Raw genomic sequence first — 20,653 nt, forward strand, 5'->3', positions numbered from 1 at the left:
TCGATTAGTATTCGAGATATAGCCTGTCAAAATATCAAAATTGACGTAATTTTTTTTCAGCACTGACATTTTAAATATTGAGATAATGGGAAAATCCGAGAAAGAAATGACGGCAGCTTTCTGTGTATGAAATATATTGACTTCGACATTTATTTTTTTTTTAATTACGGGGTTCACACGGATTTATTTTTTCTATGATGAGACTACATGATGGTAGAAATGAAGACTTATTTTTGTAAATATAACCTGTTGCAGTATGTATGAAATAGTGACATTTAAAAGAACAGGATGGATTTATGGATGGACATTTGGGACAAGGATGGACATTTGGGACAAAGATGGACATTTGGGAGAACTTGAACATCCATAAATTCAACAGTCATAAATCACTTATCGAGGAACAAGTACAAATCAAAACACAACAAGACCTAACATTCAATATATTAAACAAATCAAGACACACTCCTAGAAACAATAAACCTAGAGAAGATCCAACACACTCCAAAAAGAAATGTTGTGTCCACGAATTATGTCATTTGTGATTTTATATATATATATATATATATATATATATATATATATATATATATATATATATATATAGTATGGTAAATGGTAAATATATATATATTTATAAATATATATATATATATATATATATATATATATATATATATAGTATGGTAAATGGTAAATATATATATATTTATAAATATAAATATGGTAAATATATATATATATATATATTATATATATATATATATATATTATATGTATATATATATATATATATATATATATATATTATATATATATATATATATATATATATAAGGATAGGGATATTTTTATAACATACTGAATATCATAAAAATAAATGCATGAGGTCGTTTAGTTTCGATTAAATTGGTACACTCGACCACCCTGTAGATTTCTATGGGTTGAACAAAGCCTGCAAAAACGGTAACTATTCTTTTATCAAGTTTTTTACAAACTGTAGGTTTTCGGCTGAAATGAATAATCTGAAAGTGTTGAGTTTGTACATTCTATACAGTTCTTGCTCAGCAATTAAACTGGAAATATTGTGCTTTAACATGGAACGCCATCACTTACCATTGGCTGAGATGAATAGAGCTACAGGGCTTCTTCAAGGTGGCATGCGACAAAATGATGTAGCTCTTCGTTTGGGGGTCTCCCAAAGTGTCATCAGTCGATTGTGGCGGCGTTTCCGTGAAACTGGCAGTCCAGCCGAACAACATCCAGGGCGAAGACGCGCTATAACTGCAATTCAAGACCGATTTTTGGTCTTAACCGCAAGAAGACAACCGACAATCACAGCACCTGAGTTGGTTAACGTGTTGCAGCAGATGCACCAGGTAACCATTGGTCGTGATACTGTCAGAAATCGACTGCATGAAGCAGATCTCCACAACAGAAGGCCACTTAGATGTCCACCTTTGTCGAGAGGCAATCGCGGTAGAAGATTAGAGTGGTGTCAAGAACATCAAAACTGGGATGCAAATGATTGAGCCACATTTTTGTTTACAGACGAATCCAGATTTGGATTTCATCCAGATTCTCGTCGAGTAAGACTGTGGAGACGACCTGGAAATAATGAACGTTTGAGACACGTCCAGGAAATCCACACATACAGAGGTGGTACAGTAATGCTATGGGGCGGAATCATGATCGGCGGCAAAACCGATCTCGTTTTTCCAAATCGCTCTCTCACAGTTCGACAGTACCTCGACACCATTCTTCTACCTATCGTCCGTCCGTTTGCTGGTGCTGTTGGTGAAAACTTCCACCTAATGCACGATAATGCTCGTCCACATGTCGCGCGTCTAGTGACTGACTGGCTCACCAACGAAGGAGTTGATGTATTGCCATGGCCAGCACAATCACCGGACCTGAATCCCATCGAGCAGGTGTGGGACATGCTTCAACGGAAAATTACTCCGCATATGGGAAACATTCACACAACGTTTCAATTGAGAGAGCTTTTAATCGCTGAATGGCAAATGTACCTCAACAAGACTTTGACAATCTCATTTTGTCGATGCACGATAGATGTAGGGCCGTAATAAACCAGCGTGGAGGCCATACTTTGTACTGATTCCAATTTTTTTTGTATTATGATTTGTATTATGTATTATCATACTGTCGAAAGCGCTCGCAGATAATTAATAAAAGATATAAAGCTTCAAATCCTTTATGTAGAATTTAATATTGAAATACTCACAATAAAGGAAAATTAAAATACATGATGGAAAAATTCCCAACGATGTTACTTACTTTTATTCATGTCTAAATGTAATAAATAAGTATATATTGCACTGAGATGATTGATATCTATTCGTTTGTTCATAGTATTGGGCTCTTTCATAATTTCTACCATTTCAAGAAAATGTCTTTTTTTGTAATTGTTTTCAATTTGTAAAATCATACTTTGTTCGTAATTTGGAAAATGCTCAGCCAAAGCACAAGATTTTTTATTTCATAAACATTTTGTTATGAATCAAACATAACTATATATTTCCATGAACATCAACTATTTGTTTTTCAAAATTGTTAAACGAAGTTATATTAATTTTGACAACTATTAAGTCAATTTAAATTCAATCTTCTGAAAAAAATTTTTTACAAACTTTCTACAATTATTTTATACATTGCTCTTATATATATTTTTTTATATTTACTGTAAGTATCAATATTAACCTTTTTCTGTTAAAATTGAACCGAATTGTGAAAAAATCAATATATATATATATATATATATATATATATATATATATATATATATACGGTAAAATAGATAAACAGGGTCTCTCAGTCGAAAAATCAAAAATCAAATCTCTGTTCTACTTTGCCAAGCTTTCGCTTTTAATGGGAAGCTTCTTCAATAAACAATAAACAATAAATTGAACATATAAACTGACGGAAAAGGTTGAACATGTATAAGATTATTTTGGGTTTGACAAATGACAAAATAATTTTTTTAATCCTTTTCTGTCAGACTTCCTTGGTAATATCAGATACTTCTTCTATAACTATCTCTATTACCTTCTTATCAAATCTTGGAAAATTATTTTCACACCTGAAGCTTTGTTACAGTTTTCCCCAAATCAATTCGATGTGATTGAGAACACAAAAATTGGGGAAAAGTCTCAGTATGGTGTGTTCATAAATTTCAGCAATACTCTCGAAGGCATACACATTTTCAAATGTTTTTGTCTATAAAACGTCAAGTATTTGGTTTTTGCTATAGTTATCTTCAAAATACAAATTGTTATCCATCAACAAACTTTGTATTTCATCTTCCCTCGAATGTTTATTCGGTACTTTGATGAGCTGTCGCGAATGATAGGAAGCGTTGTCAAGAACTATTACACTATTCGTATCCACATTTGGGATCAATGTGTTTTCAAACCATTCCTCGAAAGTATTATCTTCCATGTTCTCATGATAGTCAACATTGCAGTCCTCAACTTTTTTCCATATAATTTCAAAGAATTCGGAACCCATCCTTTAATTCCTTTGCAATGCACAATGAATAGTCGCAATCCTTTGTTTGCAGGCATGTTAGGCGTACACATTCTCGAACCATCAGTCCACGCTTTCGTAACTGTGTCGTGAGTGTCATATCAAGTTTCCTCCGAATAGAAAATTTGCCGTTCTTGTCTATATTTAGTTATTTGTTTTGAGTATTTGTTACGCAATTCCACTATTCTCCTGCTTTCCATGAATTTTTGACTTCCGTTTATTATTTTAAATCTAAATCCGAGTTTCTCTATCCAATTCTGTAGAGTTTTGTCACAGCAGCTCACGTTATGACCAGAAGAATTCAATTTATTCCTTATGATTTCAGTTGTAGGAATCTCATTGCTTTTGTAACAGTCGTATATTGTTTTTTTTCAATGATTTTTATTAGAAGAACATCTAAAGGTTTTGGTAATCCCGTATCAGATCGCGTATTGCGTTCATAAGGTTTGTTTTTAACTATTTTACGTACAGTTGAGAAAGGAATTTTGGTCAAATCTGATATTGCATGTAATAATTTGGTTTCCTCCATACATCCAATTTTATACATCAAAATTTTATTCACAAATATTTCTTTTTCGCATTGTTCACAATTGCTATTGGAATCACTACACAGGAAAAAGCCTGTGTTGTTATCACACTCGTTATTACTTTTAGTACTTGTCAATTTCAAACAGATAACAAAAATTTTAAGTAATCATAACTGCACCAATATCGAATTTCAACACTCAAATCGCGATCAGTTCCTGAACTAAACATTGACAACACGACGGCTCGCATTCTATTCGTCATCGTAACATGACTTCAAATTTAATTTTATGACTCTTCATCCAATCTCGGTTAGTAAAACTCGGTTAGTAGAAATCATCCAATGCAAACCGCCAATTCTTCAGCACACGTGGACTAGTTGGCAGCGGCTTTATTTCTCTGTATTGGTTTTTTGGCTTTTGAGAAAGCCGACACCTTCAACTAGGCAAAATACAGGTTATTTCATCAGTTCGGACTTCCATTGTCTAATACACTATTATATAACTTGATTTGAAAACCCTGAACAAAATTTAAAAAATTGAAAAGATTAACCGAAAATAACAATTTTTATTAAATAAAACACTGAAATTACAAAGAAATAACATAAGAGCAACACACAAACAAATAAAAAAATAAAAAAAATTGAAATATTAATAAAAGCTGAAAAAATTAAAATTAACGAAATCAAAAGATTTCAAATCAAGAGTAGGTCACGACGTTTCGATTGTTAGTATCCACAATCGTCTTCGGGTGATAATAATTGGACTTAATCCTCCGTAATTTCAGTGTTTTTTTCAATAAAAATAATAATTTTTTTCAGGGTTTTCAAATCAATTTATAGTATATTAGACAATGGAAGTCCGAACTGATAAAATACACCACGAAACATTGTCAACCACCTTCAAACAAAATACAGGTTACCTCGACAATACAAACAGTAACAAAACTAAGAGCCACAAACTCAGGTTTCAATAAAAGTTTGGTTTACAGTTCAGTTGAAAGTTTGCTTTATTTTTGTAATCTAGCGGTTCCTTCTGGGAAGTCTACATCGGCTACTCTCTTGATTTACAAGGTGTAACAAAAAGGTAGGTCATAAATTGAACCACATTCTGGGGTCAAAAATAATCCGATTCGTTATAACTTACCCCAATGCAAATGTGTACACAAAAAAATAACAGCCCTTCGAAAGTACAAAATTAGCATCGATTATTTCCAATATTTCATGAACGGTTTGACATTTCGTAGTGAAAATTAATCCTTTATACTAAACCACGAAATCGTGTTCTGTGTAGGTCATGTTGATAACTCCCCAAGCAAACCAGTAAAATATACCACAACTCGTACAAATTCAACACTAATTTTGATTCGTTATTGTTTATTTGTCAGACACAATAAGGGCTAGTCAATACTTTCAACAAAAAATATTTTTTTTCAGAAAATACCATCAGATTATCGTCACAAAAAGGAGGAGGCCAAGAGCTGGTTCCAGGTGAGCCCGATGGTCCTTGTGTTCGAACCGAACTTCCTGGACCCAAAACGAAGGCTTTATTCAAGGATTTAGAGAAATTACAGGTAAAAAAAAACTGAAAATGAATTCGACCAATGTGTCCATATCTTATGCTATATTTTTACTGATGAATGAATTTTTCTTTTTTGCTCAAGGACGACGCGGTAAGTGATTTCTGTGATTTTTCTGATCAAGTGACATAAAGATTGGTTTGGCTACAAAAAAGTATTCTTTAATTTAGCATCATACACTACAGTGTGGTACCCTTAAGATGAACACACCCCTACATTTCAGTTCATTTTTGAAGGCAGATATTTGATTTTTGGTACAGGTGTGGACCTTCAAGGACCCCACTTTTCGCAATATTCAGTCCGAGTGACATTGACGTCAGCCGTGAAAGCCTACTTTTCAATACAGAATTGATTAAATTGTATTGTCATCAAATCTAAATGTGTGTACCAAATTTCAAATCAATTTGTCAACAGGAAGGGGGTCAAACTTCAGTTACTAAACAAACAAACAAGCAGGCCAAGCTAAATAGAATAGTTTAATTAAAAATTGTCTTCAGAAGATATGCATGATTTTTCTTCAATAATATAACTGCATCAACTACAAAGGTTATTAGCGGCGTAGTACAATTCGAATTATATTACAATCATATTAGATGTACAATATTTATGGATATCAGATACTTCAGTAATATCTTAAATTTATCTGGACTCAAGGCACACTTTGATGATAAGTTTCACATCTAATTCTTCATCAAAGGAAATAAATCTTTTGGAGGTTTCTTTCTTCAGTAGATGTTGGTGGGTATACCTTGTGTGGCCAATCCTGAAACCGGTTAGAATTGTCTGATGTTTCCGAGAGAGTCATAGGTAATTTTGAAAGTTTAAGCCAGGATTGATTGTTTTGAGCTTGTTATTCTGCAGATCTTGCCACCTTTCCCTCCATGTATTTATTGTTAATTGTCGTATTTTATGGATCAAATCTTCATGTGGTACACAGAGACTCGATAGACTATGTGGGTTTGAGCTAATCTCTCTAGCTAGTGTGTCAGAAATTTCGTTGCCAACTCTTGCACTCTTGGGAGTCAGCAAAATCTTCGTGAACATCTGATACAAGGTCAACTAGATTGTCGAAAGTGGATCTCTTTTTTCTAAATCCGCTTTGTTGAGGGATGATGATGAGTTTCCGATTTTCCAAGGTCCATATCAGTCTTCTATTAATTATTTTCTCTATTACTTTACACATGGCACATGTTAATGAGATTGGTCTGTACGAATCCGTTTTTATATTTTAAGAAACGGTACTATGATTGATTCTGACCATATATGCGGAAAAACGTACGTATTCCATATGACATTATACATTTTCAGCAGTAGTTCTTTGGCATTCTAGGGCAGCATTTTCAGGAAAATTATGGGAGAATGTTATGATTCAGTATTGGGTTATTTGGTATTTTGCAAATCCTGGCCTGAAGAGGAAGTTGCGAATCACTGTAGTGCTCAAATGTTTCACTGAAGCCTTTAGAAAATGTATTGTGATAACAAGGATTATTTTTATTGGCTGATATTTTTGCTGCATACAGGCTGATTCACGGTGGATGGCACATTAGACGTTTCTGGTGAACCAGACAACGGATCACTTTGAAAAGTTAATGGAGGGCATATTCGGACATTCTCTAGCCAACTAAAATATTTTCGACAATGCGGTGTTGCCGCTTCTATTAGAAAGCAGTAGCAACTTTGATTTTTCAAATGGAACACTCTGTATATAATATTATTTTTGAAATCTCCAACAATTGCCCGACAACTTTTCTTGATATTTCCCTATACCTATCTGTTACCGTTTTCGAAATAAAAATTAATTTCAATTTTTTTCTTCGAAAATCATGACTTCTAAAAATCCCGATATCTTTTAGTTAAGAAGTACTATGATATCGAAATTTGGTTTGGAGTTAGGTGATACTTGGACACTTCCCACACGTCAGCCTAATCTCCGTTACTTCAATACAGGGTGGTAAAAAAATACAGTTTTTACGTTTGCTTGAAAAAGTTGCTGAAATTTGATTATTTTAAACGGAACACCCTGTATATTATTGAAAATTCGGAAAGCTGCTGAAATTTGCTTTCTTTCTATGTATATCATACCTATACCTAACTAGTCAAGTTTCGGACTTATGATCATTTATTTGTGAAAATGTCCCTTCAGAATGGTATTTCCATTCGGTATTTGGTAAGCAGGCCATGATTACTATTTGACAGTAGCGTTGTGACATTCTCCTAATAATATCGACATTTTCGTCACTTCAGAAGTTGCAAATACCTTCAAAACGATGGAACAAAACTATTCAAACGAAGTTCTTATGAATTTGTTTATTATTTTTGGACAGTGTGACAAAATTATCAGCAGAACATGTAGAAAGTTCAATGAAATGTATCCGAATCTACCGCCAATGAACCTCAAGAAATTTATACGAATTCAGAACAATTTCAATGCATTTGGATCAACTTTAAAAGCACCAAGAAACTTGCCTCGACCCGTAACTTTCGAAGACAACCAGATTAATGTCTTAGCATATTTTCACGCATTTCCCGAGTCATCGATAAGAAGTGCTGAAGAAGATTTGGGTATAAAATATTCATTGGTTCAAAGAATCTTGCGAAGACATAAAATGCATGATTATAAATTCACCAAAATTCAAGCAATGAAGCCTCAAGATCCTCAACAGAGAGTAGAATTTTGTGAAATGTTGTTGACACGCATTCAAGAAGATCCACTTTTTTTAAATAAAATTATTTGGACTGATGAATCGAAATTTTCGAGAGAAGGGATTTTCAATAGAAAAAATCGTCATTATTGGTCCAGTGAAAATCCTCACGTCAGAAAAGAAGCCGGAATTCAAGAAAAGTTTAGTTTTTGTCTTCTGCATGTTGATGGACAACAAATTGAGGTACGTGATATACAAGAAGTCATTAACATCCAGAAGCTACCTGAATATTTTGGAGAATACTGTAGACAGTTTCGTGGATAATCTGCCACTCGAAGATTATCGAAACTGTTGGTACCAACTAGACGGAGCTCCTGCACATTGCACAAGAGAAGTGAGCGCAGAACTGGATAGACTATTTGACGATCGGTGGATGAGGCGCTTGGGACCATGGAATTGGCCAGCGAGATCACCCGATCCTAATCCATTAGATTTTTATTCGTGGGGAATGTTCAAAGAAAAAGTTTACAAAATACCCGTGCGTTCGAGAGATGAATTGTTAGAAAGGATTGCCCAAACATTTGAAGATTTGGATCCCAATGAAATCAGATCTGCCACCACGAAAGCAGTCAACACCCGCATTTTAAAGTGCTTGGAAGTGAACGGCCAGCGATTCGAACATATTTTGAAATATTCCACATGATTGTTTTACTTTTTTATAATTAGTCATATCAATATTTCCAATTTCAAGTTTCTTGGTGCTTTTTTAAAGTTTATCCAAACATATTGAAATTGTTCTGAATTCGTATAAATTTCTTGAGGTTTATTGGCGGTAGATTCGGATACATTTCATTGAACTTTCTACATGTTCTGCTGATAATTTTGTCACACAGTCCAAAAATAATAAACAAATTCATAAGAACTTCGTTTGAATAGTTTTGTTTCATCGTTTTGAAGGTATTTGCAACTTCTGAAGTGACGAAAATGTCGATATTATTAGGAGAATGTCACAACGCTACTGTCAAATAGTAATCATGGCCTGCTTACCAAATACCGAATGGAAATACCATTCTGAAGGGACATTTTCACAAATAAATGTTCATAAGTCCGAAACTTGACTAGTTAGGTATAGTTATGATATACATAGAAAGAAAGCAAATTTCAGCAGCTTTCCGAATTTTTAATAATATACAGGGTGTTCTATTTAAAATAATCAAATTTCAGCAACTTTTTCAAGCAAACGAAAAAACTGTATTTTTTCACCACCCTGTATTGAAGTAACGGAGATTAGGCTGACGTGTGGGAAGTGTCCAAGTATCACCTAACTCCAAACCAAATTTCGATATCATAGTACTTCTTAACTAAAAGATATCGGCATTTTTAGAAGTCATGATTTTCGAAGAAAAAAATTGAAATTAATTTTTATTTCGAAAACGGTAACAGATAGGTATAGGGGAATATCAAGAAAAGTTGTCGGGCAATTGTTGGAGATTCCAAAAATAATATTATATACAGAGTGTTCCATTTGAAAAATCAAAGTTGCTACTGCTTTCTAATAGAAGCGGCAACACCGCATAGTCGAAAATATTTTAGTTGGCTAGAGAATGTCCGAATATGCCCTCCATTAAATTTTCAAAGTGATCCGTTGTCTGGTTCACCAGAAACGTCTAAAGTGCCATCCACCGTGAATCAGCCTGTATATGCGTATCGCATTTGTAACATCTAAGTCTGTGTTTTTTTCATTTGTATTTTGTAGGGTTCATTAAATACAAACCTGGGTTCAATTTCATCACTTGTTGCCCGCAGTAGAGGTTACACAGTAAGCGCTTTCAGCCATGGGCTCAGCCTCAATTGACCCATTCCTACTTCGAAGTTTACACCAGCCGTGTGCAATCGTACCATGGCCATTAATGCAACCTCCTTAACGTACAGGTCCAGAGGGGTCAGACCAGTAATTAATTCCATTTCCATGGTTGGTGTTGTTCTCATGGCTCCTGTGATGTTTAAACAAGCCAATCGCTGTATTTGATATAATTTTTGGACGACCCTTGCTTTCGGTCCCCATGCAATGGCTCTGTACGTTTACATAGGTCTTATTGCAGTGTAGATCCAGGTGACCATATGGGATGAAAGGCCACATGTGAGCCCCTCTGTCCTCCGACATTGCTCATAAGTCACATATGCTCTTTTTGCTCTACTCTGTAGGTAGAAGTTCCTGTCGAGGATAGTACCAAGGTATTTCCCCTCTTTAGAGAAGTTTAGTTTGCTTTTGAAGATTTCGGGAGGTTATAAGCCCGATAAACTTCTTTTCCTGCTGAAAAAGATCATCTCAGTCTTCTCGGTATTGATCGACAGTGAGTGTTCCTGAAACCATGTTTCTATTCCTGATGATATTTCAACAAATTCGTACACAAAAAGGCCTACAAAATTAATTTATGTCCTTGATGTTTATGGTCAAACAACGCTAACCGATGTTTCAAAATATCCAATTTGCTTTTATAAAACTTTTTTTCAGTTTCTTGGATCTATACAGTATTTCGCAGACTATGACAAATCCATCGGAAATTATATAGTGGATGCTGACGATAATGTATTTTTAGATACTTATACACAAATAGCTACCGTTCCACTTGGATATAATCATCCGGAGATACTTAAGGCTTTTACTGATGAACATAACTTGGTGAGTTACTATTTCCTCTGGTAGAGTAGCTACTTTCTATTCTTCAATATCTTCAAATGAAAATTCAATTTTTCAGTATGAAACATTTGTATAGATGAGACTTCATAGTGTTGACATACTGGAAAACTGAAAGGACCGTCAACAATTTGCTATCAATTCGAAATTGTTTCGAACACACCCATCCATTTTTTATTTGGTATAAAAAAAGGTACATAAGTATGGCTATTATAAAAAAGTAGCACCTCTCATTGGTGCTCTCAAAATCAGAAACTTTATTCCTCTTAAATTTCTGAAAAATATTAATTTCAGTCTTATACCGGGTGTTTCCCAACTATGGTACGAAACTTCAGAGGGTTATTCGTTAGGTTGTTTTAAGAAAAACAGTTTCTATAAACATAAGTCCGGAGGTACTTCGTTTCTGAGATACAGGGAGTTGAAGTTAAAAAAAAACGGTATTCATAAAATATCATAAATATCCTTACACCGATTTTGTTGAAATCTGCTACAGTTGTTCGAAGTAATGACACACTCATTTAACCCCAACTAGATATTGAAATTAATAGGCCCAGTGGCGTCTCAGTAGGCATAACAGCAAACAATATTGTGAAAGAAAGGAACGCCACTGACTTTTTGTGCTCTCTGATTTTCTTTAGATTGAGCAACTGAAAATACACATTTTTCGTCGCCTGTGTTTCCTCCATATCAAGCTTCGTTTTCGAGGAAAAGAATCACTACTAAAAACTATCCATGGACAACATAAAATAAAAACCAAAAGTGAACGATGAACAATTCTGACCGTAAAATCAATGAGCAAAATGTTCACCTTGTGATAAAATACACGACTGCCATCGATTTGTCATTGATTGTCTAGAGGATTCATATCAGGACTGCGAGCTGGCCAATTAACAACATGGCAGCAAACCGTGCAAATGTGCATAAAAGTGCTCCGAAAAACAAATCCTGTAATAAGTGTAAAAAATACCTAGTCAATGGGGTAAAGTGCACCCTATGCACCCTCGCAAGCTGTGCGAGAAATGTCAATGTCAAATTTCTCAACGAAGACATGATAATATGTTGTCCTCTTAGAAAAAGTTAGTGGTGATAACGACCAAGCGTTTTCGATGCGATGGAAAACCTAGCAGGCGAAAGTAAAGTAGTACAAGAACTTCGTGACAAAATAGATTTGATGTACGAAAAAATTGTTCTATTAAAAGAAATAACGGATGTTTCCCCCGTAAAAAGTTTTGGAAAAACAAGACACGGGAAAAAACTATTCAGATAAAGTGAATGTGTCTAGGCCTATGAACCTGAACCCTCTCAACAGCGTTGCCGGGTATTCACCAAAAAACATGTTACACAACCTTTGCTGCAACTTACTAGGCAAAAAAAATGTGAAGAGATTATCAATTTAGTGAATAATATGGAGGCTGGTAGCAGTGACTGGAAACTAGTCAAAAGAGCAAACCGGAAAAGAAAACTGGTTGTTGGAGGTAATAGTTCCATCAGACTCAATGGAAAGGAATTGAAGGGCATTCCAAAAATGGCCTGTCTACATGTATATAGGGTTGATCCCTCGATGATTGCGGAGGAGCTACAACAGTCTCTAACTCCTCATTTCTCTGAAGTTAAAATTGAGACTCTAACTTCCAAACATTCAGATATCTACCCTTCTTTCAAAGTCTCAATTTATGAATCCGATTTTGATGTTGTAATGGATCCAACTGAATGGCCCAAAGGAACATACGTTCAACGTTTTTTGAACTTTCGGAGGTCCGTGAATCCTCCATCAACTTAGGTGAAGTACCAAAACGAGTCGATCTATTGCTGCTAAATGCAGAATGCTTGAATTATGACAAACTTGACTACATCAGTGCTGAATATTTAACTGACAATTATCGACTTAATTTCATGTTTAACAGAGACCTGATGGTCTGAAAGCTTATTAAACTATTTTAATTTTTATGATTTTACTCTTTCTAATCAATTGTATAGGTGTTGGAGTTGGTATATGGTCTCAGACCGACTTAGATGTAACTTCCGTTGAATTTACAAGAGTACTGCTTTGAAAAAACATTGAAATTTGTGGTGTTCTCACAAAACTGTATTCATCTCAACGAAGCAACATCGAATTGATGATAGACCTTCATATATTCATAGGAGAATAATAAATAACAGTAATATCAGAAAATTGTCGAATGCTTTAGAAAAAGAGAGCTGGTCAGAAATGTATCAACTAGATAATCGAGACGACAAGTTCAACAGTTTTCATGATACTCTGTTATTTTATTTTAATTGTGAATGCCCAATAAAAGCTATCAGATATAGATCAAAATAAAAGTTTCGGAACTGAATTTGTAAACATTAAAATTAAAATGTCAAGAAAAAATCTTAAAGAACTTCATCGGGAGGTGAAAACTGAACTCACCCTGAAAGAACTCTACCAAACTCAGAAAAAGCAAAACTCTGGTAAAGAAAAATAAAAGTCTATATTATCAAAGTAAAATTTACTCTCTAGGTAATGTGAATTAGATCACGTGCACTGTTGTTAACGAGTTATTAGGAAAAACCACAAAGAAAAGTAATATAACTATAGATTGTAATAATGGTCTTGTAGAAAATCCTTTCGATATCGCTAATATTTTAAATAACTTTTTCGTGAATACTCCACATGATATTGTTGACAAAATGAATAAAACTACAAATAATCCCTTGAGGACTAATTTGATACAGAATATTGAAAATAGTATGTTCATTACTTATGTCAGTGAAGATGATATACTGAAGGTTATCAGGGAGAAAATCAAAAACAAACATTCGTGTGGACCAGATGCCATCTCTAGGAACTAGACATCATCAAAAATGATCTTCAACGGAATGGCTACTCCAAAGCGATGGTAAAAAAGACTCTGGCTAAAAGACAGAAGAAACCTCGCAATAAAGAGAAGCCGTCACAACCAGTGCTTGCACTTCCCTACATCAGAGGATTATCGGAGAGGTTGAGAATAATTGGTTCCAAGTACAACATCAGAACCTGCTTCAGATCCGGTAACACTATCCGTAGCAGCCTCACGAAAACCAGGCCACCACACACGCACTGCGATTCTAAGAATTGCATTTACCGGATACCCTGTGAGTGCGGAAAATCCTATATTGGTGAAACTAAGAGGCCATTGAATGTTCGTATTGCCGAGCACAAGAAACACACCCAGCGAGGGGAAACCAGCAAATCAGGAATAGCAGACCATGTTTGGACCCATCAACACAACATCGAGTGGTCCCAAGCTGAGATCTTGCACAGAGAGGAACATTGGTTTAGGAGAAAATTCAAGGAAACCGCATACATGTTGTCTAACAACGTATTCGGCCAAGCCAGCGTAGAAATACGCAACATATGGAAACCCATTATCAAGCGAAAAATGGCCAACTTCCGCCAAACGGTCATCTCCCACGGAACCAGTGAAGCGGAAAATGGAAAGCGGGGATAAGTGAAAGTACTCGAACGATCTATAAATAGTCATCTCTCGGAGGAATCAGTCCAGTCATCACCTGAACACGATTGTAGATACTAACAATCGAAATGTCGTGAACTAACGTGACTTGGAATCTCTCCACTTATTATTTTCATTTTCTTTTTTCATTCTTTTATTTTTATTAATTCAATTGTTCTATTTTTACTTGTATTTCATTTCACAATAACAATATAATTGTTATTTTCAGATATTCATTTTTAATTCTTCTTTTTTAGTTGTTTCAGGGATTTCAAATCGTTTTATATAGTAGACGTAGACAATGGAAGTCCGAACTAGTGAAATTCATCAATGCCCTGCATCTCAGACACGTAGCAACTCCGAACATTTGTTCATAAGAACTTTTTTTGAAAACGACCTAACGAATCACCGTACTTAGAAAACACCTTGTATATTCACAACTGCATTATTTTATTTCAATTGGGGATCATCCAATGATTCTGAATTGAAACTTATGAAATCTTCACAAAATGAAACTATTAAATGCATATATAAATTATCGTACTCAGAACCAACAGTGAATTTGTATAAACAAAAAAATTTATCAGATGCGAACACACTATACACTGTGTCCGTAAAGTATGGAAAAAATTCATTTTTAGCTAAACAGGTCATTTCAAGAAATAATCCTGAAACACGTCGATTTTTGATGTTAATTTACCGTATTTCAAAATAATAATCTAATATACAGGGTGAATTACGTTCGAGTAATGACGTCACCGTCATTTTTCTCAAATGGAACACCCCCATTTTGTCTCAATTTTAGGATTACTCTAGCTGAGCTGATTCCAAAAATGTATCACATGTTGATTCCAATTGGTACAGGGTGGACAAAAATACAGTAGTTTTGTGTGTGCTAATAAAGTAACGCGTAACATTCTTTATTAGGTAAATTAACAATATTATCAAAAATACTTATTGTCTAGCGGACAGAATATGCTGGAATACATGACTTTATATTAAATGTTCGAACTGCAGCCCATGCTGTATTTGACAGTAACCCAAACGGTGTACAAATTCTTGTTGAACCTTGTGTATGGTTTCTTGCGTAATATTGTTTATTTCTGTTCGAATTTTCAATTGTACATCTTCAATATTTGCTGGTTTCGTTTTATAAATAACATTCTTCAGATAGCCCCACAGAAAATAATCCAAAGGATTTAAATCTGGTGACCTCGCTGGCCATTCAGTGGGTCCACGTCTACCAATCCACCTGTTCGGAAAAATTTCATCTACGTACCTTCTAACATCTACAGCATAATGTGGAGGTGCACCATCCTGCTAAAACCATAAACTTTCATCAAAACCTCGAGGATTACGTCTGCTGGGAAATAAATTACGTAAAGTAGGTACGAGATACCCCCTCAAAAACTCAAGGTACTTTGCCCCGTTCAAATTACCTTCGATAAAGTAGGGTCCAATGATTCGATTTTGTACAATTCCAGCTCCAACATTTACCTTTTGAGGGTATAGTGTATGATGCTCACGCATCCAGTGGGGGTTTTCTTTTGCCCAGTATCTACAATTCTGACGGTTAACCTCACCATTTAACGTGAAAGTGGACTCAGCAGAAAAAATAATGTTTTGTATCAAGAGAGGGTCTCGGTGACATTTATCCATCAATTCTTCGCAAAATTGGAGTCGTCTATCGGGATCATCTTCGTTTAATTCTTGCACAAGTTTGATTTTATAAGGATGCCATTTTTCAAGCTTCAATAGTTTGTGTACCGTTGTTTTGCCAACACCGATTTCGCGACTAACTTTACGAACAGAAGTGTGCGCATCATCTTCAAAACTCAGTAAAACATCTAATGCTGTATCAGCATTTGCAGGGGGACGACCTGATTTGCGTACATTTGCAACCGTACCAGTTTCTCGAAATTTCGTTTCCAGCTTACTGACTGTTGAACGCGTTATAGGTCTTTCTGGATATTTATCATTAAACAAATTGCACACTTCCATCTGAGTTCGCGATCTGTCTCCATACCCAATCATCATAAGTATTTCAATTCTTTGTTTTACACTTAACTCCATTTCTACTTCCAATTAAATCTAAGCAATCATTCGAATATTCACGAATACCAAAAATATTGTAGTACTAAACTGTCACTGAACATCAATAAATTACTGAACAAATAATGATATTTCACAAAAAACTAGACGACTATGTTTTTTATAAATGTATATAAGAAATAATTTCTTTCATATTCTATCTGCTAGACCACAAGTACCAAACATGTTTGAAACAGCTCATTTTTATTACTCTAAACATGTAGCAAACTACGGGGTGTTACATTTAAACCAATTGCCGCTAGACAATAAGTATTTTTGATAATATTGTTAATTTACCTAATAAAGAATGTTACGCGTTACTTAATTAGCACACACACAACTACTGTATTTTTGTCCACCCTGTACCATTTGGAATCAACATGTGATACATTTTTGGAATCAGCTCAGCTAGAGTAATCCGAAAATTGAGACAAAATGGGGGTGTTCCATTTAAAAAAAATGACGGTGACGTCATTACTCGAACGTAATTCACCCTGTATATTAGATTATTATTTTGAAATACGGTAAATTAACATCAAAAATCGACGTGTTTCAGGATTATTTCTTAAAATGACCTGTTTAGCTGAAAATGAATTTGTTCCATACTTTACGGACACAGGATATAAGCAGAAAATTTGTTGTTTCATCCATTCAATAATAATAAAATCAAAATTTCAAACATAAATTTCATAGAAATCAATAATATTCATAGTCATAACACTAGACAACCAAAATTATCATCAATTTCTAAACAAAAAAGTGAAACTGCATTCAAATTCCAAAATCAATTGAAAAACTATGGGATGGATCAAATTAAAAATACACGGTTATGAAATTTTTCATTCTATATTAGCCAGAATCATCTGAATACTTTTATATCAAATATGGATAATTTCACATTAGACTGTTTGCTCATCTCCATTTTTTCAAAGACAAAACACGAACACTACAGGAAAATCATCAACGCGCTCTAACAGCGGTGCCTGTGCGAAAGGAGCGATTTACATTGTATTTGAATCGCTGAAGTTTATTCCACATAAACGCAGTCCTCCAAATGAATGAAGTTCTCAAACAATAAAGTACAAGGGTTGCTGAGTTGAACCTCAAAACGATGAACAGCTACAGTCCATCGAAAATTTCTGATATGTACCGCTCTTGGTGGAATCAAATATGCCAAGTGACTTGAACACTTCCCGTGAAAGTATATGTAGAAGAGAGACAAATCCCCAACCTTTTTTCGATGTTCCAGACTATCAAGGTTTTAAGTGATGTTCGCGTCTCCAATCAGGCAGATGACCCTATTCTGGATAGAATCCAGCAGCTTCAGGTCTGATCTGAGCTTCATCAAAAGTTGTTGAGGCGTATACAGTTTTCTGGTTCGGGACAGTGTTCCAAGCTTTCAAGAAGCAGCCTTTGAAATCCCAGCGAAATAATTGTCCCAAGGCATATTGGTGTCCATTTTGACTGCCAGAAAACTTATCGAAGCAGAAAGCGGAATAATTATCTGTCCTAACGTTATTATATCCGGTTCGGAGATATTTATTTTGTTGTAGAAAACTGATGCCAGGGTTTTTGTGGCATTGAATTGAACTTGGTTTATTTTACCCCAATTCGAAATCACTTTTAGATCCTCATGAAGATATGCAACCTCCTGCTACTGGTGAATACAGGGTGTTCCTCAAACACATGCTAATATTTAAGAAAGTAATTCTTATACCCATTTTAAGGCGTCCTAAACGCCTTAACTTTTGAGATACAGGGTGGCAAAGTTTTCAAAAATAATCAGTTTTGTAATAATAACTTTGTAGACATCTTTGGCATATTTGGTACATATGTTCCATGCCCCAAGGCGCATTTTCTGATGTACAATTTTCTTGATTTTCTCTGCCAGTGGCGTACGTACAAGTTTTGAAATGTATATTTTTGTCCGACGCATGGTTTTCGCTCAAAAAATTAAAAATCGCTTTACTTAAGGATAAATTCTTTAAAAATCTGATGCGGTATCGTGCATCGACTGAAAGCAAACTAAGAGATCAGATTTGTTGCAAAATAATTGAGGATCTAAAAGGTATTTGTTGTCAGATGCACTGTTCTCAATTAAATTTACGTCATAACGCAGCACCGCTTAATAATTTTTGAAAACATAAATTAAGTTATCCTGGAATAAATGACGTGTAGCAGAATTTATTTACTGCACCTCTTGGAAATATGGAGTTTGTCGATATGTGATTTCTTTTAAAGATTAAAAGCAGAAAAAACAGCGTACCCACCATAGCAATAAAAAACGAATTCTCTGTATGTACAAACGTCAGTAGCTAATATTGATGTTGGTTTAAAGTAAGGTGTTGGTGTTAAAAACTGTCACAGCGCGTTTTGAAGAGTTATTGAAGTTATTTTGGTAGTCCGCTGTTTTCTGAATATCAGTAAATATGGTAAATTATACGAATGCGGAAATGGCGCAAATGCATTACGTATATGGCCTTGCCGATGGTAATGCAACAGAAGCCAGGCGCATTTATCAGGAAAGATATCCTAATCGTGCCTTACCAGATAGCCGAACCTTTTCAAATATTCATCGTCGACTTGGGGAAACTGGTAGTTTCAAGAAAGGGACTCCGGAAGGTAGACCTCGTGTAGTAAGAACTCCTGAAATTGAGGAAGCGGTCCTGCAAGAAATTGATGAACATCCTGAGACGAGTACGAGGAAGATCGCTAGAACTCTGGATATTTGTCATCAAATTGTTTGGCGTATTTTGGTTGATTTTTTGTTATACCCATACCATATTTCAAGAGTGCAGGCATTACTCCCCAGAGATTTTCCACAGCGTGTGAACTTCAGTCAGTGGTATCTACAAAGTATTGCACTAAATCCGCAGTTTGAGACACAAATTTTGTTCACAGACGAAGCAAATTTTTCTCGGAATGCCATTCAAAATTTCCATAACAATCATGTGTGGGCTGAAGAAAATCCCCATGCAATAACCGAAACCCATTTCCAACACAAATTTTCGGTTAATGTATGGACAGGAATTATAGGTGATCATCTAATAGGCCCATTTTTTCTACCAGGACGCCTTGATGGTCGTTCTTATTTACACTTTCTCGTAGAAGACTTAGCTGGGTTATTGGAAGATGTGCCACTTGCATTAAGGAATCGAATATGGTACATGCACGATGGCGCCCCTGCTCATTTCAGTGTAATTGTCCGAAACCATATAAATACAGTTTTTCCTAATCGTTGGATAGGTCGCGGAGGACCTCAGCAATGGCCAGCAAGATCCCCTGATCTCAACAGCTTAGATTTTTTTTATGGGGTCACCTTAAAACTCTTGTGTATAAAACTCCCGTTAATACTTTAGAAGATTTAAGAGAGCGAATGGTTGCCTCGTGTGAAACTATACGAAATACGCCGGGAATATTTGAACGGGTGCGTAATTCCATGCGTAGAAGGGCGGAAGCATGCATACTAAGTGCAGGTGGGCACTTCCAACAATTTTTATAATCAGTTTTGGTATTATTACTAATCAACAAATTTGTGCTATTCGTTTAGACTTACTGTCACAAAATAAAATAAAACTCGTTTTTGTGAAAAATTTATTTTTTTGCAGATTATGTTTTCAAATATTATTAGGGAATTGGTAATGCGTTATGAAGCAATTTTCAGATTCTCATTCATTTTAGAATTGATCTAATTTCTTGCTTTCTGTCGATTTTAATTTTTTTTGAGTGAAAATCATGCGTCGGACAAAGAAATACCAGGAGATCAAATTTTCTCAAAAATAAATGAGGATTTTAAAAATGATTTTATTTTGAAAAGAAAGCATTGGCGTAGTACTTTTTCCCCAAAAATATTCAATGCGAAACCCGTAGGGATGCCACTGTTTGAAAAAATACAAATTTGTGTACATCAGAAAATGCGCCTTGAGGCATGGAACATATGTACCAAATATGCCAAAGATGTCTACAAAATTATCTCAGTTATTATTAAAAAACTGATTATTTTTGAAAACTTTGCCACCCTGTATCTCAAAAGTTAAGGCGTTTAGGACATACTTCCATAGAAAGTTTTTTTCTTAAAATGGGTCTAAGAATTACCTCCTTAA

At 34.9% G+C, this 20,653-nt stretch overlaps 2 protein-coding genes across 11 annotated transcripts in view; both read left to right on the plus strand.

Annotated features, from left to right (window-relative positions):
- The window catches only part of LOC141483248 (uncharacterized), a 403,587-nt gene that overhangs the window by 303,581 nt on the left and 79,353 nt on the right, over positions 1-20,653 (plus strand). The gene's annotated exons all lie outside the window — the stretch shown is intronic.
- LOC111515695 (4-aminobutyrate aminotransferase, mitochondrial) overlaps positions 1-20,653 on the plus strand; it is a 179,114-nt gene that overhangs the window by 122,302 nt on the left and 36,159 nt on the right. For all 10 annotated transcript variants that reach the window (XM_074177712.1, XM_074177707.1, XM_074177708.1 and 7 more), the window contains 2 exons: positions 5,504-5,640; positions 10,804-10,971. In XM_074177712.1, coding sequence (XP_074033813.1) covers positions 5,504-5,640; positions 10,804-10,971 — 305 coding nt within the window. The remainder of the gene's footprint in view (positions 1-5,503; positions 5,641-10,803; positions 10,972-20,653) is intronic.

Source organism: Leptinotarsa decemlineata, unplaced genomic scaffold (assembly GCF_025532065.1).
Source record: "Leptinotarsa decemlineata unplaced genomic scaffold, Ldec_3_MD MMD2_tig00003192_RagTag_RagTag, whole genome shotgun sequence".
Taxonomy (NCBI): domain Eukaryota; kingdom Metazoa; phylum Arthropoda; class Insecta; order Coleoptera; family Chrysomelidae; genus Leptinotarsa; species Leptinotarsa decemlineata.